Source organism: Callithrix jacchus, chromosome 18 (assembly GCF_049354715.1).
Source record: "Callithrix jacchus isolate 240 chromosome 18, calJac240_pri, whole genome shotgun sequence".
Taxonomy (NCBI): domain Eukaryota; kingdom Metazoa; phylum Chordata; class Mammalia; order Primates; family Cebidae; genus Callithrix; species Callithrix jacchus.
In genome coordinates, this window is record NC_133519.1 from 6,749,402 (window position 1) to 6,773,641 (window position 24,240).

At 37.6% G+C, this 24,240-nt stretch overlaps 1 protein-coding gene and 1 pseudogene across 13 annotated transcripts in view; both read right to left on the reverse strand.

Moving 5' to 3' along the window:
* The window catches only part of LOC144580172 (uncharacterized), a 58,439-nt gene that overhangs the window by 18,457 nt on the left and 15,742 nt on the right, over positions 1 to 24,240 (reverse strand). For 3 of the 13 annotated variants that reach the window (XM_078355417.1, XM_078355419.1, XM_078355416.1), the window contains exons 5-6: positions 19,346 to 19,475; positions 16,032 to 16,129 (exon numbers count right to left, since the gene is read on the reverse strand). In XM_078355417.1, coding sequence (XP_078211543.1) covers positions 16,032 to 16,129; positions 19,346 to 19,400 — 153 coding nt within the window. In that variant the 5' untranslated portion in view covers positions 19,401 to 19,475. Of the gene's footprint in view, positions 1 to 12,430; positions 12,760 to 16,031; positions 16,130 to 19,345; positions 19,476 to 21,855; positions 22,320 to 24,240 lie in introns of those variants that run through there. The other 10 variants (XR_013529266.1, XR_013529263.1, XR_013529264.1 and 7 more) reach the window with 7 other exon arrangements.
* On the reverse strand, positions 5,800 to 6,901 carry LOC128930012 (olfactory receptor 1E5-like; annotated as a pseudogene).

Here is a 24,240-nt window from a genome sequence, read left to right on the forward strand (position 1 = left end):
AGATCTCTCAGCAGAAACCCTACAAGCCAGAAGAGAGTGGGGGCCAATATTTAACATCCTTAAAGAAAAGAACTTTCAACCCAGAATTTCATATCCAGCCAAACTAAGCTTCTAAGTGAAGGAGAAATAAAATCCTTTACAAACAAGCAATTACTCAGAGATTTCATCACCACCAGGCCTGTTTTACAAGAGCTCCTGAAAGAAGCACTAAACATAGAAAGGAACAACCAGTACCAGCCACTCCAAAAACATATCAAGTGGTAAAAATTATCAACACAATGAAGAAACTGCATCAACTAATGGGCAAAACAGTCAGCTAGCATCAAAATGGCAGGATCAAATTCACACATAACAATATTAACCTTAAATGTAAATGGGCTAAATGCCCCAATCAAAAGACACAGACTGGCAAATTGGATAAAAAGTCAAAACCCATCAGTACTCTGTATCCAGGAAACCCATCTCACATGCAAGGATACACAAAGGCTCAAAATGAAGGGATAGAGGAAGATATACCAAGAAAATGGAGAGCAAAAAAAAAAAAAAAAAAAAAAGCAGGAGTTGCAATTCTTATCTTTGATAAAATAGACTTTAAATCAACGAAGATCAAAAGAGACAGAGAAGGACATTACATAATTTTAAAAGGATCAATGCAACAAGAAGAGCTAACTATACTAAATATATACGTACCCAATACAGGAGTACCCAGATACATAAAGCAAGTTCTTAAGGACTTACAAAGAGACTTAAACTCCCACACAATAATAGTGAGAGACTCCAATACCCCATTGTCAATATTGGACAGATCAATGAGATAGAAAATTAACAAGAATATCCAGGACTTGAACTCAGACCTAGACCAAGCAAACCTAATAGACATTTACAGAACTCTTCACCCCAAATCCACAGAATATACATTCTTCTCAGCACCACATCACACCTACTCTAAAATTGACCACATAATTGGAAGTAAATCACTCCTCAGCAAATGCAAGAGAACGGAAATCATAACAAACAGTCTCTCAGACCACAGTGTAATCAAGTTAGAGCTCAGAATTCATAAACTAACTTAGAACTGCACAGCTTCATGGAAACTGAAAAACTGACTCTTTAATGTTGACTGGATAAACAATGAAATGAAGGCAGAAATAAAGATGTTCTTTGAAACCAATGAGAACAAAGACACAACATTCCAGAATCTCTGGGAAACATTTAAAGCAGTCTATAGAGGAAAATATATAGCAATAAATGCCCACATGAGAAGCAAGGAAATATCTAAAATCAACATCCTATCATAAAAATTGAAAGAGCTAGAGAAGCAAGATCAAAAAAAACTCAAAACCTAGCAGAAGACAAGAAATAACTAAGATCAGAGCAGAACTGAAGGAGATAGAGACACACACAAAAAAACTTAAAAAACTATAAATCCAGGTGCTGGTTTTTCAAAAAGATCAACAATATAGACAGACCACTAGCCAGATTAATTTTAAAAAAAAGAGAGAATAATCAAATAGATGCAATAAAAATGATAAAGGGGTATCACCAAAGATTCCACAGAAATATAAACCATCATCAGAGATTACTACAAACAACTTTATGCTCATAAACTAGTAAACCTGGAAGAAATGGATAAATTCCTGAACACTTTCATCCTCCCAAGCCTAAACCAGGAAGAAGTTGAAAGCCTAAATAGACCAATAACAAGGGCAGAAGTTGAGGCATGAATTAAGAGCCTACCACTCAAAAAAGCCCAGGTCTAGATGGGTTCACAGCTGAATTTTACCAGATGTACAAAGAGGAGCTGGTATCACTCCTTCTGAAACTATTCCAAACAATACAAAAGAGGGAATCCTTCTTAAAACATTTTATAAGACCAACATCATCCTGATACGAAAACCCAGCAGAGACTCAACAAAAAAAGAAAACTTCAGGTCAATATCCATGATGAACATAGATGCAAAAATCTTCAATAAAATACTGGCAAGCCAATTGCAGCAGCAGATCAAAAAGCTTATCTATCACGAGAAAGTAGGCCTCATCTCGGGGATGCAAGGCTGGTTTAACATACGCAAATCTATAAACATAATCCACCACATAAACAGAACCAAAGACAAAAACCACATGATTATCTCAATAGATGCAGAGAAGGCTTTTAACAAAATTCAATAGCCCTTATGCTAAAAACTCTCAATAAACTAGGTATCAATGGAGTGTATCTCAAAATAATAAAAGCTATTTATGACAAACCCACAGCCAATATCATACTAAATGAGAAAAAGCGAAGCATACCCTTTGAAATATGACACCAGACAAGAATACCCTCTCTCACCACTCCTATTCAATATAGTATTGAAAGTTCTAGCCAGAGCAGTCAGGCAAGAAAAAGAAATAAAGGGTATTCAATTAGGAAAAGAGGAAGTCAAATTGTCTCTATTTGCAGATGACATGATTGTATATATAAAAGACCCCATCATCTCAGCCCAAAATCTCCTGAAACTGATAAGCAACTTCAGCAAAGCCTCAGGATACGAAATCAATGTGCAGAACTCACAAGCATTCCTATACACCAACAACAGACAAACAGAGAGCCAAATCAAGAATGAACTGCCATTCACAATTGCTACAAAGAGAAGAAAATACCTAGAATACAACTAACAAAGGATGTAAAGAACCTCTTCAAGGAGAACTATAAACCACTGTTCAATGAAATAAGAGAGGACAAAAACAGATGGAAAAACATTCCATGCTCATGGTTAGGAAGAATCAATATTGTGAAAATGGCCATACTGCCCAAAGTTAATTTATAGATTCAACACTATCCCCATCAACCTACCTATGACCCTTTTCACAGAACTGGAAAAAACCACCTTAAACTTTATATGGAACCAAAAGAGAGCCTGCATAGCCGAGTCAATTCTAAGCAAAAAGAACAAAGCTGGAGGCATCACACTACCTGAGTTTAAACTATACTACAAGTCTACAGTAATCAAAACAGCATGGTACTGGCACCAAAACAGAGACACAGACCAATGGAACAGAACAGAGGAGTCAGAGGCAATGCCACACATCTACAATCATCTGATATTTGACAAACCTGACAAAAACAAGCAATGGGGAAAGGATTCCCCGTTTAATGATTCTGGGAAACAGGCTAGCTGTGTGCAGAAAGCAGAAACTGGACCCCTTCCTGACAGCTTACACTAAAATTAACTCCAGATGGATTAAAGACTTAAACATAAGACCTGGCACCATAAAAACTCTAAAAGGAAACCTAGGCAAAACCATCCAGGACATAGTCACAGGCAAGGACTTCATGACTAAAACACCAAAAGCATCGGCAACAAAAGCCAAAATAGACAAATGGGATCTAATTAAACTCTAGAGCTTCTGTACAGCAAAAGAAACAATTATTACAGTGAACTGGCAACCAACAGAACTGGAAAAAATTTTTGCAATCTACTCATAACACAGTGGGCTAATATCTAGAATCTACAAAAAACTAAAACAGATTTATAAGAAAAAAACAAATCCATTCAAAAGTGGGTGAAGGATATGAACAGACACTTTTTGAAAGAACACATTTAGGAGGCCAACAAACATATGAAGAAAATGCTCATCACTGGTCAGTAGAGAAATGCAAATCAAAACTACATTGAGATACCATCTCACACCAGTTAGACTGGTGATCATTAAAAAATCTAAAGAAAACAGATGCTGGATATGAAGATTGACCCAAAATTGATTAAAGACTTAAATGTAAGACCCAATACAGTACAACTACTGGAAGACAACATAGGGAAAAAATTTCAGCACCTTACTTTGGGCAAAGATTTTATGGATAAGACCTCAAAAACATAGCCAACAAAATAAAAAATAGACAAATTCACTTTGGGAGGCCGAGACAGGTGGATCACGAGGTCAAGAGATCGAGACCATCCTGGTCAACATGGTGAAACCCCATCTCTATTAAAAATACAAAAAATTAGCTGGGCACCGTGGCGTGTGCCTGTAGTCCCAGCTACTTAGGAGGCTGAGGCAGGACAATTACCTGAACCCAGGAGGCGGAGGTTGTGGTGAGCCGAGATAGCGCCATTGCACTCCAGCCTGGGTAACAAAAGTGAAACTCTGTCTCAAAAAAAAAAAAAAATAGACAAATTGGATTATGTCAAACTAAAAAGCTTCTGCACAGCAAAGAAAAGCATCAACAAAGTAAAGAGAAAATCTGCAGAATAGGAGAACATCTTTGCAAACTATTCATTTGGTAAGATTTTAATATCCAAGATACAAAAGGAATTTAACTCAACAACAACAACAAGAAGTACTAAGTAAATAATGGGCAAAGGATCTGAATAAACATTTATCAAAAAAAAAAAAACCATACGAATGGCCAACAAGTGTATGAAAAAATGCCCAACATCACTAATTATCAGGGAAATTCAAATCAAAACCAAAATGAGACCTCATCCCACCCCAGTTAATACGGTATCATCAAGAAGACTAAAAATAAAAAATGTTGTCAAAGTTGTGAAGGGCAATTCTTATATACCGTTGTTAGTGGGAATGTAAGTTAGTATGGCCATTATGAAATGTGGTATGGAAGTTCTCAAAAAAGCTAAAAATAGAACACTACTAAATGATCCAGCAATCCCACTACTGGGTATGTATGCAAAAGAAAGAAAATTGGTATGTCCAAGAGACATCCATACTCTATTACTATTTATGTTACCCACCAAAGAATTAACCTAAGTGGCCAGCAGCAGATAAAGAAAATATGGTGTATATATACAGAATGGAATACTATTCAGTCATTAAAGTCTTCAATTTTGTCATTCATGGCAACATCGGTGAGCCTGAAGGATATTTTGTTAAATAAGTCAGGCACAGAAAAATGAATACCACATATTCTCACTCATGTGTGGAAACTTAAAAAGTTGCCAGTATAGAAGTATAGAGTAGAATATGGGCCACTAGAGGCTGAGAAGGGGACGAAGTGGGGTTATAGAAGTTAGTTAATGAATAACATATTACAGGACAGGAGGAATAAGTTCTAGTGTTCTATAGCACTGTAGGATGACCCTGGTAAACAACTTATTGCATTTTTCAAATAACTAGAAGAGAGAACTTTGAATGTTCTCAATACTAAGAAAAGTTTGAGGTGATAGAAATGCTACTTTTCCTGATCTGATCATTGTACATTGTGTATATGTATCAAAATATCACACTGTGCCCAATAAATATGTAGGATTATTATGCATCAATTTTAAAAAATTAAAATAACTGATATAAATGAATTCTGAACAATGAGTGAGGTTCTTAAGCAGTCTTTGGTCCCCTTACCCATGCTTGAGAAGTCCTTTTTAGAGCCTCAGGTATGACTTAATTCTCAGATACAGATAAACTAAACTATGGTAGCAAAGCAAATAGAAAGTTTGTTTTAGGTTTGGGTCAAGTAAGAAAAAAAGACATACAGATATAAAAATTAAGAAGAAAGCAAGGTTAGAAGACAGACTGATGTGAACACTTGCTCAGGAAAATGAGTAAAAAGTTTTATTTAAAATTTGAAGTTTTCTTTAGCAAAGAAGGGGACTGAGATGTTCGGGTCTTATTATTGACAAGAGAGGACAGAGTATTATTTAAAACAGACCTACAGGGTTTAATTATGCACGATAAATTAGTGGCTTAACAGTGAAGACAGAACTTTCAAAGATTTTAAATTATACCTCCTTAGGGTCACTTGGGATTAACAAAAAGGAAAATCTTCCTAGCAGATTACTGAGAACAACTTCCTAGTTCAACTATATATTCTCCCACATCTGTTTACTTATTCAGAAATTATGTAATGTTACATTTAAACAAAAAATTCCGCATGGAGAAAAAAGAGAACTGAAATAATATTGAAATATTAATGTTGATATATTCATCAGATAAAATTATGTAAGACTCCCACGTATTCTATCATGGAAGGGATTTTTCCTTTTACCATTGACTCTTTCCAGGGCTCCCTTCATGTCTCTGTTACTCAGGCTATAGATGAAGGGGTTCAACATGGGGGCCACCACAGTGTACATCATAGCCATGACAGTCTACTTTAGAGTAGAATTATTAGTTGATGGGCATAAGAAGAGACCAATAACAGTCCCATAGAACAGTGACAGCACAGAGAGGTGGGAGCCACAAGTAGAGACAGCCTTGCAGATACCCTTAGAAGAAGGGACCTTGAGAATGGAGAAGACAATTCATGCCTAGGACCCAATGATAAGTAGAAATAGGATGACAAGAATGAAGCCTCCCATGATTAATATCACCAATTCATTAACTCGAGTGTCAGACTAGGCCAGCTTCAGCAGAGCAGACATATCACAGAAAAAGTGGAGGATCACATTGTCTGCACAAAAACACAACCTGGCCGTGAGTAAAGTGTGCAACATGGCATGGGAGGTGGTCAGCACCCAGGACAGCACCACCAGGGAGAGACACAGCATGGGGCTCATGATGGTGGCATAGTGTAGGGGGAAGCAGATGGCCACATAGTGGTCATAGGTCATGGCCACAAGGAGGAAGCTCTCTAGATCCAAAAAATACAAGAAGAAGTACATCTGGATCAGGCAGCCTGCATAGGGGATGGATGGGTCTTGGATCTGCATGTTCTGCAGCAATTTGGGCATTGTGACAGAGGAAAAGCAGAGGTCTGAGAAGGACAAGTTGCTGAGAAACAAATACATAGGCATGTGGAGATGGGAGTCTAGTCGAATGAGGATGATAATGATGATGAGGTTCCCCAGGAGGGTGGTAAGATACGTGGCCAAAAACAGGGCATAGAACAGTTTTGCTACTCTGGCTGGATGGGCAGGCCCAGGAGGAGGAACTGGTTTGAGGTGCTGGTTTGATTTCATCCCATCATGCTGTCTTCGGGTCCCTTAAAAACCTGAGTAAAAATAAACATGTTTCTATAATACAGGTCATTAGGTGTTCTTCAGTCGTTGGTTTCCCCATTATTATCCCTAACAACCATCTCTATAATCAGAAATGTGCCACATCAAAAAATGCACGCTTCTTTTCACTATGATTGATCTCACCTTTCATAATGTGTAACACAATTGACTCCTTTCCTTCTAAAACACTCCGATCTTTTAGCCTCTGTGCGATCACACTAGTTGCCTGACACATACAGATCATTCCTTCTTAACAACTGTGATTGGTTTCTTCTCTAATAGTACCTTATATATCGGTGTTTTCTGGGGATTTTTCTAAACTATTCTAATTTTACAGACTGAGCCCTGAAAGAGTTCACCTGTCCCCATGACATTGATTATCATCTACACCTTATGGGTAAATGTATCACCATTAGTATTTTGTAACCAGTTGCTTCCTGATTATCTCCCAGCTTAACAGATCCCAAGCTATTCTCAGCTTAACAGATCCCAAGGGCAACTCATGATCTCACCCTGCCACTCTCCCAATCCACTCACTCCTCCAGTCTCTCATATCTCAGTTAAAGAAATCCAGGCTCAAGTCAGAAACCTGGGAGTTTTCTTTCATTCATTTATTTCTCTCAAGCCCAACATCTTATCCTAGCAAGTCATGTAGAGTCTGTATTTCATTCTCTTTCTAATCCACCCACTGCTTTTCCCAACTGCCACAATCCAGAACAGGCTGACATCCTGATCCCCCATCTGGACTACTGCAATGGTCTCATCTCCCTGCTCCTGTGCTCACTAGCCTTCAATCCATTCACACTGTGGAATTCTAAGATAAAAATTGAACCATCATTCTCCTGCTCAGAGTCCTTATGGATTCTCATTATTTTTAAGATATAGGCAAAATTTCTTTCAAGGACACAAATATTTCATTATCTGACCCATGCCTACCTCCACCGCCTCATCTGGTCCCACAATGAAGCTGCATCAGCATTCTTCAACATTCTCCAGAAATGCTGACCTTGTAAGGCACAATTTCTTGCCTCCAGATGTTCACACTTGCTGTTCTGTGTAACATCTTCTTCCCTCTTACTTGGCACACTCCTGCTTCATGTATATTACATGTCACTGGCTCAGCTAAATCTTCCTTGGTCTCCCCAGGTGAGACCTGCTTCTGTGTTTCCACAACATCCAGTACTCACCCAGCAGCATTCAATGCCCTTGATTGCTTGTTTATAGCTCAGTTTCCTACCAAACTGTAAACTCCATACAGGTAGGCTGTAAAACCAGCCCAATACTCAAAACTATCCTAAGAACATCATACAACTGGTGAAATGAAGACCCTCAGGTTGTAGGGACACTAAGGTACCAGCTTATTTACCCTCCTTTGTGACTGCAGCAAGGTCAGCACCTGGGATGGTGCCTGGATATGGCCAATGTTTCACTAATATTTGTTGGCTGTCCTTCAGGCTGAGACATACATTCCTCCAATTTTAAAGCGGCCAACTCCCATTGTAGTTAAACTTCTATTAAATCCTTCCAGAATAAGAATTCACTAGCCTTAACCATTCGGTGCTAATTTTGACGCTTTATTACAAAATTCTGAGATAAACTTCAGACCTATGGAAAATGTTAGACCATCCAACTACACTACTCTTTATTTTAAAAAGACAGCCCAGGCCGGGCACAGTGGCTTATGCCTGTACTCCCAGCACTTTGAGAGGCCAAGGTGGGTGGATCCTGAAGTCAGGAGTTCAAGACCAGGCTGACCAACATAGTGAAACCCCGCCTCTACTAAAACTACAAAAAAAAAAAAAAAAAATAGCCAGGCATGGTGGTGAATTTCTATAATCCCAGCTACTCAGGAGGCTGAGGCAGGAGAATCACTTGAATCCAGGAAGCAGAGGTTGCAGTGAGCCAAGATTGCACCACTGCACTCCAGCCTGGGCGGCAGACTCTGTCTCAAAAAAAAAAAAAAAAACCCATTATGCATGTTTACAGTGTCATTTTGGTTTCAGTGTCAATGTCTATGTGGTTCAGTTATGTTGACATGAAGAAATGTATCTGAATGTTTGTATAATTTGGAGATAAAGGGAATGAATATACCTACCCTTGTGACCTCGCTGTACATCCTCTCCAGATATTTATACCTTAAAATGCCTCTGAGCTAAGAAAGCTGAAGGGTGTTAAGGTATGTGAGAAGTTCCTTCCTGAAAGGGATGTAGCTGAGTCTAACTGCTGGGATTTTCACCCTGCCAATGCTTAATCTAACCACATCAATAGTTTTTCACATTTGGACATAATGTGCTAGTACTGTAGCAGGAAAATGGCATCAAGTGAAGTTTCCTATGCTTGTTTTCTCAGAAGTCTGCCTCCTTGGGAAATGAGTGGGACCAAGCTCTGCTGTCAAGGATCTTATTAGAAATTTCAAACCAGAGAGACATCACTTGTGAATACTGCTGCTGATCGGGAATATGAATTTCAGCAGCTCCCTCAATAATGCCTCTCATCTTCTTCACCTGGTAAATCTGTTTCTCAGTCTGGACTGCATAGAAGAATCACAAAGGTCGCTGCTTCTAAAATTTTAATTTACATACAAACCACCTGGTGGTCTTGTTAAATGCTGATTTGATTCAATGGGCCTGGTGTAAGGCCTAATTAACATTTTGAAAGTTAAAATTGTACATTTGGTGATGCCAATTCTGCTGTTCTGTGGACCACAGTGAGTAGTAAGGACATATAATACATTTTTAAAAAACAGATTACAGCACCATCCCCAGATATATGTAATCAGAATCTCAGGAAGGGGGCCTTAAGTAAACTCCCTAAGTAATTCAAATACATAGCCGAGGGATTGAAATCTGTACTAAATGCCTATCTCACAGATATGTCATTATGTTGAAATGATACAATCCTGTAAGAGAGTACATTGCATAGTATTAATGGACACTATCATTAATGAAAAGATACTAAGTTGTGAACATTAAATCAAAGAATTTCTGGAATGTAGGAAAGTCTTGAAAGGCAGAGAGGTGAAAGGCAGAAAAGGAAAGTTATCATATCTGAAAAACTATCCTATAGAACATCATACAACTGGGGAAATGAAGACCCTCAGGTTGTAGGGACAGTAAGGTACCAGCTTATTTACCCTCCTGCCCAACTTACTGTGTCTGAGGTTAACTCCAGGGCCCTGATCCAACATCCTCCACCCCTTTGTTGGCGGCATATGATGTAATCGCCTTTAGAGTCATCACCTGTGTCTGTAGCCACCCTCCTCACTTCTCCCTTCCTACCTATCCCTGGCCCTAGGAGACTGTGCATCCCAGAAGAGTCCAGATCCTGGAAGAATTCATTACAAACAAAGCAATTACACAGGGCCTCTCTAGAACAAATTATCTTAGAGTCTTGCAACAGTGACTGATTACAGTTGCTGATCACATCTTACTACACTTTGGGGAATCATGAGAATGGAGAGCTCAGGGATGGGTGCTTAATCATTGCATGCTTAGGGAATGGAGAGTACACCTGTGAGGCTGAGGCCTACATCTTGAGAAGTGAATAAAAATGGTTGGAGAAGTTGTAAAAGTAAGCAGGGACCAGTCCATAAATGTCCTAAAATATCTGAAGGGTGTTAAGAGTTTAAGCTTTATCCTGTAGACAACAAGCCATTAGCCGTCTTTGAATAGAGGACAACTGTGGAAGGACATATGTTTTGGAAATATTTCCAGGTGGCAGAATCTCTCACTATACAAATAGGCCCTGCAAATAGGCCCTAGGAGAGAGAAAAACTGTAACCAACAAGGATCAGACTTTCATGACTCAACCATATATAGATACAGAGAAAGGACAGGAGTAAGAGAAAATATGAACTCTCAGATCACATTCAATTCTTCCTTGGGCCAATATGAAAAAGCAAATCCAGATCTGCAGCCCTTTGAGTTACTTCTAGTTCCTTACCTCTCTAGGAAAACCTTAATAACCAGACACCATCATTATCCCAACCACTCTCCACGTGTCAAGTTACCTCCTCCTCCTAGCTTTTCCTTATCCTACAATTGATCAGAAGACCACAACTGACATTTACAACTCCTTCTTCCACACCTAGTCCATGTTCCCTTTTTCTTAACTGCAGCTAGATTCACCCTTCCTTCCTTGTGAGCCTGCATCCTCAGTGTTATTGCTTTTCTTGGGTTGTCGTAATAGTGTTTCATTAAACTTTGCTGACAACCAAAAGAATCCTCTGCATAACAGATATGGTCTTCTCTTTCCTCATTATGCAGAGAAACACAATTTTCCATTGTTAACTGGGATTGAAGTACCACAGCCAGTAGAATAACCCCCTTTCTGCCTATTGATTCGGAAACATAAACAAACAAAATTGCCAAATGGCAGTCTCAACTTTCAGTAGAATAAAAACAACGAAGCACTTCTGGTAAAAGCATTCCTTTCTTTAGAATTGTAACAGACACTTCCTGTGCACAACTTCAGATTCTCTCAGCCATCCTCTTATTCCAGCCACAGCTGCAGTAACCAATTCTGCATAAACTTTGACCAGCTTCACATAGATTCAGTCTGACAGTATTACCTCAGGTCTAGTCCATCTGCTTCTTGTGTCCTGCCATATGGTTTCTCTGACCCCATGGGGTGGAATATAATGGAAAACCAGCCCAGTACTCATACATACCCAACCAGGAAGTGGAAGAGAGTTGTTCCTGTGTTGGTCACCCCTTAAGTACAGGTGCTGGGAGCTTATGCATATATGCTTTAGGTCCTCCTAGTGGCTGCCAACTCATTAAGCCATCCTAGTAACTGGTCTTCCTCCTTCCCTACTTAACACCCCCGCTATAGCTTACTTCATGTGACCTAAAATTCTCAAATAAACTACTTACAAATAAGACTTTTTCTCTGTCTCTACTTTTTGGGTAACTAAAGCTATGACAGAAAGTAAGATCTGTGAATTAACAGAGCCCAAAATTGTGGGGGCAGGAAGCAAAAGTTCTGTGGGTACATTAGTTGATCTAATAATGAGGAATGTCAGCCCTGCTACCATTCCCTGATATCCAGACTCATGAATCATGGCTATGGGAGAAACATATAGGAGAAATATTTGGGCTCCTGGTTCAAAGCACATCTACCTTTCTGGTACCCCTAATTTTTGTTACTTTGTGAACTGCTTTGTCTCTAGCATTTGCAACAATGCCTGGCACAAAGCAGATTTTCATTAAATATTTGAATTAAATGAACCACACAGACTAGCAGTTCTAGAACAATGCTTAATAACAGTACTGACAATATGCAGACTTGTCTTTTTCCTGATAGTGCAAATACCTCTACTATTTCCCTCTTAAGACTGATGCTGGCTTTTAAGCTTACTCAGATGTGTTATTATCCCATATTAAATAAACACGATCTATTCCTGTTATAGTGAGCATTGTTATCTAGGATGGTTGTGAAATTTTAGCAAATATATCATTTTAATAAAAACATTAAAATTATGCTTCAAAAACTCCACATTTAAAAGGATTCAAATACTTTAATGCAACAAATGAAATACAGGAAAACAGTAGCTATAAAACTACGGAGATGGCAAATTAAGCAATAACAGAAAACTGCTATAATTTATGCTATTTAAACTTCCTTTTATCCCTACTTAAGATTCATTTGTTACATTAACATAATACTGCATCTCAACATCTGCAATTTTGACAAATGCCTGGAAAGTTTTTTGTTCAGAAACAGATGCCAGTCCGACTGAAACACATTTGAAAATGTTCTTTTTCTGGTCATATTTGCCAACACATCTATGAACTCGGCCTCTAATCAGTCTTGGAAGTTCACGATCCTGTTTTTCAAAAAATAAATATAAAAAATTAATTTCTTCCTTTGAATTTCAATTTTTTAAAATATTGATACAATCAACTAAACATGTATCACCTCAAAATGCTATAATTCTTTCATGTGAGTCAGGGCCCCAATGTTGACAAGACTATGACAGTTATTTGCATATTGGTGCCCTGTAGCAGAGGAGAGACCCTCACTTGGTAGGGCTTTTACATGCTAGCAAGTTGTTGCTTCTTCAGAGACTGAATAATTCCCAGGGTAACAACACATGAATTACCAACTCTTATGTCAGATTCTCCGAGTTCCACTTTCAGTAGGCAGCAGACTAGGTGATTCCAAACAGCTCATCAGATAACAGCAATTAGAATAACTGGATGAAATGTTTTGTTAAAAATCTCCCAGCTGGGCATGGTGGCGGATTCCTGTACTCCCAGGACTTTGGGAGGTCGAGGTGAGTGGATCATAATGTCAAGAGATCAAGACCATCCTGGCCAACATGGTGAAACCCCATCTCTACTAAAAACACAAAAATTAGCTGGGCATGGTGGCACACACCTCTGGTCCCTGCTACTCGGGAGGCTGAGGTGGAAGAATCTCTTGAACCCAGGAGGTGGAGGTTGCAGTGAGCCAAGATTGTGCCACTGCACTCCAGCCTGGCAACAGAACAAGACTAAGTCTCAAAAAAGAAATCTCCTTGTGGCCAGGCATGGTGGCTTACACTTACAATTCCAGCACTTTGGAAGGCCAAGATGGGTGGATCATGAGGTCAGGAGATCAAGACCATCCTGGCCAACCTGGTGAAACCCCATCTCTACTAAAAATATAAAATTTAGCTAGGTGTAGTGGTGCCCACCTGTAATCCCAGCTACTCCGGAGACTGAGGCAGGAGAATCACTTGAACCCAGGAGTCAAAGGCTGCAGTGAGGCAAGATTGTGCCACTGCACTCCAGCCTGGCAACAGAACAAGACTCCATTTCAAAAAAAAGTCCTCATAAACATCAGAGAGATATCAAAACAGTGAGGAATTACAGAGACCCACTCCCCATCTAGAAGAGTATGGGAGTCTCAGATGAAACCTGATTTGGGGGGTGCTTTCTCCCTGAGATATCTGCAGATTACAGAAAGCCAGTTGAGATTCTAAGAAACTGAGCAGAGCTTTCATACTTGCATACATGGGAAACAAGTCTGAGGCCCCCAAAAAAAGAGATTCTAGTAACCACGCCAACTTTGACCCAAGGCTTACCATTGGTACTCAATAGTGCTATGTCTTTAGAGACAAGTGAATCAGAAAAAGATTAGCAATCTCCAAATCCTCTCAATTATGAACAAAATTAAAGCCTTTTGAATTGCTTTCATTAAATAGTCACAAAAAGCACTAATTAAAGGGAAAAGATTAAAATGAAAAACTTCTGTTTATCAAAAGCCATCATTAAATGTGAAAAAGTGAACCACGTGTATGAGAAAATATTTGCAATGCACATTATGGACAGAAAACTTATTCCCAGAATAGTTAAAAAAAATTTCTAGAATCAGTAAGAAAAAGACAAATAACTCAATAGAAAAAACAGCAAGATGCCCAAACAGACTTTACAAAAGAAGATATCTAAATAGCATATGAAAAGGTATTAATTCTCATTACTCCCCAGAGAATTATAAAGAAATAACACTCAACTTACTCACCAGAATGATTATAATAAAAAAGACTGACAATACTAAGTGTTGGTAAGAATACAGAGAAACCACAACTCTCTTACATTGCCTGTGAGTATTTAAATTGACAAAATCCTCTGAAAAATTATTTGGCAATAACTACCATATTGGAATATACACATGATCTATGACCCAGCAATTTTACTTCTCGGTATATATCAAACAAAAATGCATGCAAATGCATAAAAGACATAGATAAGAATGTCCATAGAACATTACATGTAACAGCAAAAATCCAGAAACCCAAATCCCCACCAACAGTGATATAGAAAGCTGTGGTATATTCATGCAACACAATATTATACTTAGCAATATAAATGAGTGAACTGCAGCTACACACAACATGGATGAATTTTACAAACTTTGTCAAGTAAAAAAAATCAAATATTTTAAAAGATGTACTGTATGATATTATTTCTATAAAGTTCAAAAACAGAATTGATGACATTAAAAGCCAGGCTAGTGGTGACTTGTAGGTAGAAGACAAGAGGTAGTAAATAGGAAGAGGCACAAAGGGGTTTGGGGGTGATGGCAATATTCTATTTCTTAACCCGGGTAGCATTCACTTTGTGATACTTCCTAGAACTGTAAAGTAATGATTTTTATTCTTTTCTGTAAATGTTATACTTCAATAGCAAAGTTTTTTTAAATCAGACTAGATAAAAATAATACTCATTCAAAATATTATAGGAATTGACATGACAATTATTCCTTGATCACCTGCTATGTGTCATGCACTGTATATTCATGTTTTATCATTTAATCTCCATAACAACCTTTTAAAATAGGAATTTGTTTCCCCATTTTATAAATTTTTTTTCAAATCTGAAATTCAAATAATTTAAGCAGGTTACTTAAGGTCATAAAACTAGTAAATGCTGGAGTAAATGCTAGAATCCAAGTCTGATTTCAGAATTGAGGACAATTTCAGAACTAAGGTTAAACTTTTACAAAGTATGTAGTTCTATACAGCCTCAATGTATATAGGTGTGCAGCCTCCTTTGCAATTTCCAGACTTCTGTCAGCAACCCAGCTACTTTCAGTTCCCTAAGCAAGTGAAACTCTCTCTTGGCTTCATGTCTTTGCATATGCTGCTTCCTCACGTTAGACTACATCCTTCTTTCCCTCCCCAACACATTTGGCTGAGTTGATTCTTACTAGTCCTTAAAGATCTAGGATAAGTTACCACCTTCTTTAAAAATCTTTCCCTGATCTGTCACACCTTTTCTACCTACTTCTTCAGCACCCTGCACATACCTAGCTCCACCATGCCATTCACCATACCACCGTGTAACATTTCTGTACCATTCTACCTGGGATTACAAACTTCTTGGGAGCCATTTACAATTTATACCCCACTTTATATCCCTCATATCCAGCACAGTACCTGGCACATAGAAGGCTCTTCATATTATACAAATAAACAACTTTCATATCAGAACTAACACCAAAGTGTTGAAAGTACTAAATTGTTAACAGAATTTTTATTTCAACTGAATTGTAGCCTGCACTTTTATATTTTGTTGACATAGGCTTTGCGAAGACTACTTTAAAAATACTCACAATTTCATAAAATACACAAGGCAGAGTATTTTTCCCATCCCTCAGAAGAAAAGTCTTTGAATAATATAGGCCAGGTGTAACAGCCGAATCAAGAACAGCTAAGCAATATTGAAATGGGGGAAAAATAAATGTTGGTAAATTGCAAATAAAATTTAACAAAGTTGATGTTTAAATAACTATTCATATTATTTATAGTTTGTATACAGTAATAATAAAGAAGACATTTTAAGAAGGGAAGATATTTCTCAGACAGTTTTATATGAAGGAAAACAAAACTTCTGACTCTCTCCAACTTAGGAACAGATCATATGCCAAGCTCATACAATTGACAATAAACAGCCATCTGAAACTTTTTCCTTAAAATGTGCAGTATAGAGTGGTTAAATCCCCAGAACAGTCTACAAGATTATAATAATAAAATGCACAGGTATAACAAATAAGCATCATAATGTAATGAAAAAAGAAACATTGAATTAGAATCAGGAGTCAGGTGTTGAAGTCCCAGGTCCTTCAACTTACTAATATTTTGTGACTTTGAGCAAACTGAGTTTTTAATTTATTTTCATTATACACATTTAAGGTATACAACATATTTTCATATATATTCATATATGTATATATATAAAATCAGTCCTACAGCAAGCAAATTAACATACCCACCACTGTCCATAGTTATGCTTTTTGTGTGTGGTAAGAGCACCTGAAAATACTCTCTTAGCAAACTTTTAATATACAGTACAGTAATATTAACTATAGACTCCTCTGCGCATTAAGTCTCTAGGCTTATTCATCTTACATAACTGCAAGTTTGTACCCTTTGACCTACATCTCCCTATTCCCTCCTCCTTGAGTAAATTGTTTAACCACTTTCAAATCTGTTTCTTCACCTATAAAATGCAAATTGTAATTCATGTTTATCTCAAGAAACTATTATCAAATGACAGCATTATTCATTTATTTAATAACCATCTACTGAGTTATTTTGAGGCTGTCCTCCATTTCTTCTAAAAAAGACCCAGTTATCCTTTAGAAAAATTCCATTTTTAGCCACATGATTTGGATAGGATTTGTCCCCATCCTCAGATCCAGGAGTGAACTGTGAGTGACTTAATCCAATCAGCATATTTTATTACTCAACTACACAGTTCAGGGTTTCTGTACTGGGCGTGTTACATTCAGAAATGATTATATGCAAAGACTCATTTGTAAGTCTCTAGGAAAGAGCAACCAGAAGAAAAACCTAAGAATCTGATAGTGTGGCATAAGAATGCATAGTCTACAGAAATTTAATAATCAACTTGCTACCATAAGGGGAGCGTCAGAAGCTTCTGGAGAGACTATAGTGTGGAGCCTTAAGATGAAGCCAAAACTATGACTGGCCAGAAAGATGGAGATAAATCATTGTGCCATCTCTTGAGCAGCTAGATTAAGCTTTGCCTAAAGTCAAAAACCCAGCTGCTTTTCAGTTTCATGAATAATTCTCTATTATTGTTTAAAAACCACTAAAGTTGTTTTTTTGGGGGGGACGTGGGGGGACTTGCAAATGAAAAGGACTTCCTATATACTGTGCAGTGTGCTAGACATTAAAGTCTAACAAAAAGGAAGTATCTACCTTAGGTAAGTTTAGAGTCTAGCCTAGAACTCAGGATTATTAAAGCACTATGAAAGCTAATCAACAGGTATAAAAGCATGGAACCCCTTCATTTCCTGGTAAGAATGTCTACTTCTGTCTATATTGGATATTGTGATATTTTTAAAAGGATTATTCTGGAGGAACCTGAACAATTCACCAAAGAGAACTCGGGGAAATGAATGGAATTAGCACATCCTTTTAATAGGCTCAGGTTATTTCTAATATTTCTATTCTGAAAATGAGTTGAAAGCCAAAGGCATTCTTCACATAGGAAAAACCAATTTAGTGGGAAGTCCAACAGGGTTTAAAATATATGAAATAGACGTTCTACCTCCGACAGTATATTAGTTCTGACAGAAAACAGACATGAAACAGAATACCATCTGCTATCGCAGTTATATAGCTACCCGTAAGAACTGAACAAAATAAGAGCTAAGACAAGCTTCAATGTAGAGTAGTAACAGCCACACCAACCAGCTCAGAAATATGCTTCAGGCAAAATGAGTAGGACTTGATGAAGAATCCCTGAAGTATATGGGAGTTCCAGAGGCCAGAGGCATGGAAAACTTCAAAAAGCCAAAAGTGAAAACTGAACAAAACCAGCCTGGCCAACACCTTGATTTTGGCACTGTGATATCCTGAGTACAGAACACAGTCGGCCCACATGGACTTCTGACCTACAAAACTTGAGTTAAGAAGCGGGTGTGGTTGTTAGCTGCTATGTTTCCATTAATTTGTTAAGCAGCAATTGAAAACTAATACAGTGTGTTTACTCAGAGTCTGAGTCTCTATTGAATCCAATGTCACTTCACATAATAAAGCTTTTTCCTTAATGGTAACGAGAGAAACTGGAATCATTTTTAGGTGAAAGTTACACATGTGAAATGAATGCACTGATGGAAATCTGAGACACTGATCACTGCTTGCTGAGGTCTGTCAGGCAGACCTTGACTCAGTGACTTAGTACAGTGATTTGAGTGGGCTAGGGATGGTCATCAGCTGCCTTTAGAGGGCAACTGCAGCTAACTGACCACTACTCCTTATATATCCACATTTATATTTATATTTATATTTATATATAAATATAAGGAGAAGGAGGCTGTATCTTTCCTGCTGCTGCTGTAACAAATTACCACAAACTTAGTGGCTGGCTTAAAACAACACAAAAGCATTATTTTAATGGTTATGGAGGTCGGAAGTCTATAATGAGTCATCAAAGCTATGTTCCTTTTGGAGGCTCTAGAGTAGCAACTGTTCCCTTAATTTTTCCAGCTTCTAAAAGATGCCTGCATTCTTTGGCTCATGGCCCCTTCCACCATCTTCAAAGCCAGCAAGGTAGCATCATTCAATCTCTCTGACTGACCTTGATGCTTTCTTGTATAAAGGACCCTTGTGATTACACTGAACCCACCCAAGTAATACAAGATAATCTTCCCATTTCAAGATCTCTAACTTAATTACATCTGCAAAGTCCCTTCTGCCATAAAAGGTAGCATTCACAAATTTTGGTAATTATAATTATACCTACCACAGGGACTATTATTAAACTTCAGTTCTTTGAATATACTTTAGGGAGTAGCAAAAATCAGACTGTTTTATTTGAAAGAAAAAGGACTAATCAGACATTAAAACTTGTTGTTCAAATAGTATTACTGAAGTATTTTTGAAGTATTTTACTTACCTAATACTTCAAAAAGAAGTACAGTTTTCTGAACATGTTCACGCCAATACTTCATGCTTTCAATAACTGCAGAAATAATTCTTAAAGAATTGTCTTTTTCCTTAAACTGAACCTGATACAATGAGGTTTCCTTTTGAAAAAATAAAAAACAGCATTAGAAAAATATTTCTTTTTTTCATCATACTCATTTATCTTCTATGTAAAAATTCTAAGTCCTTATAATGGACAAATGTGTAAAAAGAACTACTGAAAATTTTAGTTACCTCCCTAAATTAATGCCATCATTACTCTATTGGAGGAGGAGAAACCAGGGTGCACTTGGAGACAACTAATCAAGAGGAGAATTATTTATATGGGCACTTGTTCACTCATTCATTCACCAAATATTTTAAAGCATCATATGCCAGATCCTGTGTAAAGCCATTCCTTTCTCTAATGCACTCACACTCTAGGGAAGGAGCCAGACACATTCATTCATTCATTTACTTGTTTCAGAAGTGTTTATTGGGCACCTCCTACCTGACAAACATAGCTATTAAGGAAGCATTCATGGACAAAACAAACATGGTATCCACTCTCAAAGATTTTATAGTCTAGTGGAGAATTTATAAAATAAATAACATATAACAGAATGTCAGGAAATGTACTTTTTTAAGAAAAAAACACAAGGTAAAGGGAGAGAGAGAGAGAGAGATGGGGGTTATTATTTTAAGTGGGTTGTTGAATGAGGACAGAGGGAACAGCAAGTACAAAAGCCCTGAGAATGCAAAGTTCTTAGCATTTTTTAAGATCAACTAAGAATAAAGTGTGTTAAGATACCAATTTTCAAAGGTAGGGGGACACTCTCCTTTGTGAGGGTGAGGGTTGTGAAGAATACATAATGAAACTTTTCTTCAAAATACAAGTAGTTTCCTCCCTTTTCCCCCTCTTAACCAAGATCCTAACATGCCTCCTGTTGAGGATTATGGCCACAGTAAACCCCTGTTACTATGGTGATTATGTCATACAATTCTTGAGTGCAAGGAAACAAAGTTGAGAACCACTGTGAAACCTGCTTTATTTGTCTTTTTTCCAACAGAAAACAAAACACGCAAAAATAGATTTTACCCCAATGGCTTACGCTTTTTCAGACATACAGGCAGAACAAAAACTAACAACAGTAAGAAGCTCTTAGCAATCTTAGCCTGAAAGGACAAGAGGAGAAAATAAAAGTATCAAGCCCAGGAAAGCTATACTCATGAAAAGGCTGCATTATGCACTGACACAGCCACTGCTGGTGATAGAATATTTAAGACTGGAGAAAGTGAGAAAACTCAATCTTTCCTCCCACCCTTTGATGTCATACCAGTGACTCCTACTGGATGACCTCTAGCAAAAGCCAGAAGTAAAGAATCTCAGGATGATGTACTTTGTAGGACAATTCAGCCTTCCAGAACGGAGAAGGGCAGGTGAAGAATCAAGTGGGCCAAGAGGTCAGGGAGCAGAGATGAGGAATAACCAGCACAAATAATATATAAATAAAATTTACAAAGAATATTTAGAGCACTGAGCATAGAGAGGAAGTACAGTTGACATACAGCTTTAGGGAATAATATAAACCAAAGCACAGAATGTATGCTATGTTTAGAGAATCGTGATAAGTCCAAAGTGGCTGGAGCATTGGACAATTAGTAAAATATGAAATATGAGGCTACAAAGGTAGAATAGGACAAGATCATAAAGCAAAGGTCATAATAGGTTGATCATAAAAAGAACTATGGACTGCAGTGCAAATCTAACCTGCCGTCTGTTAGTGTAAATGCTTGCTGGAGGACAGCCACGCACATTCATTTACATATTGTTTATGGATGCTTACAAGCTACAGTGGCAGAGTTGAGTAGAATTGAGTAGCTTCAACAGAGACAGTATAAACCATAAAGCCAAAAAGTACTTACTAACTGGCCCTTTAAAGAAAATGTTTGCTGACCTCTGTTGAAAAATACTTAGAATGACATATGAAGAGCCTGGGTAACTTTATCAACAGTAGATAAACTATCATTATCTTTAAAATGAGTATAAAGTGAAAGTCAAAAATCCAGTAGAAAACTCTAAAGTCTGAAAGGAAGAGGAGCAGCCACTCATATCCTCTAAAAAAATATTCTGGAAACTAACATTCACCCATTTCAATGGAACTAAATATTTATGCTAATCAAGTAATGTATGTCATGGAACTGATTTCAGATGCTCTTATCCCTGTAAATTTCTAAATATTTACCTCACATTTTAAAAAATGTGAATAGGTCATTAATTGATGTTTATTTATTTATTTATTTATTTTTGAGACAGAGTTTCACTCTTGTGACCCAGGCTGGAGTGCAATGGCGCAAATCTCGGCTCACCGCAACCTCCGCCTCCTGGGTTCAGGCAATTCTCCTGCCTCAGCCTCCTGAGTAGCTGGGATTACAGGCACGCACCACCATGCCCAGCTAATATTTTTTTTTTTGTATTTTTAGTAGAGACGGGGGTCTCACCATGTTGACCAAGATGGTCTCGATCTCTTGACCTCATGATCCACCCTCCTCGGCCTCCCAAAGTGCTGGGATTACAGGCTTGAGCCACCGCGCCCGGCCTAATTGGTATTTAAACATTTATCTTCAGAGTGTTTTCTCCTGGAAAATCATCCAACATTTGTTTCTTATATTGATTTTGTTGAAAATTGGGCTTAAATGTCTGTAATGCACTGTTTTTGTCTAGCCCTCTCATTGTGGAACCAGATATTTTTGATGAATGTGTTGGTCTAGGTAGCTCAGTTTTTTTGTTGCGAGATAAGTTAGAAGGTTCAGGCATTCTTAACTGTTTTTGTTGCTGAGCTCCCAAACTCATTGGACAGGAATTTTTTCCGTCATTTGCCACTAAGTTTGTTTGTTTACACTGAGGCCTAAAATCATTTTCATTCCAAGTTTTCAAGTTGGTAGTTTTGTTGCCATCTTTGTAGCTGTAATAGTGGGGAAAAAAAGAGGATTTGTTTCTATAAGCTTTCTTAATTACAAAAAAAAAATTAACTTATATGGCAATTTATTATTTAGAAAGCACTTTATAACTACTAACTACTTAGAAATTCCAAATACATCACAACAACCCTACAATATATTATCTCTCTTTCTAGATGAGAACACTGATCCTTAATGAGGAATTAACTTGCCCAAAGTCATACAGCAAACTACTCACAAGTCTAGAGCCCGGGAAATACAAGATCTCCCAACTCAGAGTAAGATTTTGAGGACATTTGCATACTTCTTTATATATTCAAAATTTTAAAATTTTCTACAAAGTAAAATTTTAAGAAGTTAAACTGTGGCTTATCAATGATTTTAAATCACAAGGAGAATACATACAGGCAGGATGGATAGCTATTAATACTTGATTAGAAATTTTGTGCTTTTACTATGTAGCTTAAAAGCCCTATAATGAATTAAGTGCAGGATTTGCCAGCAACATTAAGTGTGTTGTATCAGCTGACCAGAACATTATGTTAGATGCAAATGAGGCCAAAATCAAAAGCATGATTTCTGAGCAGGTTAGTTAGGAGTTCCACAGGAAATAAAACTAGTCCAAGTCACAAATTCTTTTTCTGTTTGTTTTCTCTCAGAGACAGGGTCTCGCTCTGTTACCCGGGCTGGAGTGTAATGGCGAGAACACAGCTCACTCTAGCTTCAATCTCCCAGGCTCAAGTGATCCTCTCGCCTCAGCCTCCTGAGTAGCTGGAACAGGTGAATGCCACTATGCCCAGCTAATTTTTGTTATTTTTTCATAGAGACAGCGTTTCACCATATTGCCCAAGCTGGTCTCAAACTCCTGGGCTCAACTGATCCACCTCCTTGGCCTCCCAAAGTGCTGGGACTACAGGTATAAGCCACCATTTCCAGCCCACAAATTCTTAATTCTCAATAATTTTCCTGGAAATACAAATATCACAAGAGGGCGACCAATACAACCCACCCTTTATTTAGGTAAATAATCCAAGAGAGGTCCAGGTATACTACTGAGCAGGAACAAATTCAAATTTTATGAGGCCTGAAGCTTGCATAATTTAGGAAACACTGTTAATTGGGTACAAAGTTAGTATATAATAATAAGAAAGCAAAATTATAACAATTTAAGTTATAAACACCACAAACATCACAATACTTAGAAAAAAATATTATTAGAATTATTATTAAATTAACTGCCTAATACCCCTTTATAGGAAGTTTTCCTACATTAATCACTTCTTCATATGACAATTTTGTAATATTTTTTGGATTCATGATCTCATTATGTTGCCCATGTCAGTCTCAAACTCATGGGCATAAGTGATTCTCCTGGCTCAACCTCTGGAACAGCTGGCACTACAGACATGTACCACCACACCCAACAATTTTGTAATTTTATTTTCAATAAAGAGAAGAGAAACAGTTTCATCTTTCCTCTCTCTCACAGTTATAAAAATTACGTTTATTATTCATGGTCTAGAAAAATTTATTTCAGCTTTACAACTCTCTATTGGTAACAGCACATTTGTAGTAATATCAAAGATCACTGATCACAGATCATAACAGATATAATAATAATGAAAAAGTTTGAAATATTGCAAGAAATACCAAAACGTGACATAGAATCATGAAGTGAGCACATGCTGTTGGAAAAATAGCATCTTGCTCGATGCAGGGTTACCACAAACCTTCAACTTGTAAAAATGCAAATCTGTGAAGTGCAATAAAATGCAATATAATGAGATAAGCCTACATAAAGAGGATTTGACTGGATTAGAGATCCAACTGTATGCTGTCTACAATCAACTCAGTTTAGATTCACAAGACACATAAAAGCTTAGAATAAAGGGATGGAGGGCCGGGCGCGGTGGCTCAAGCCTGTAA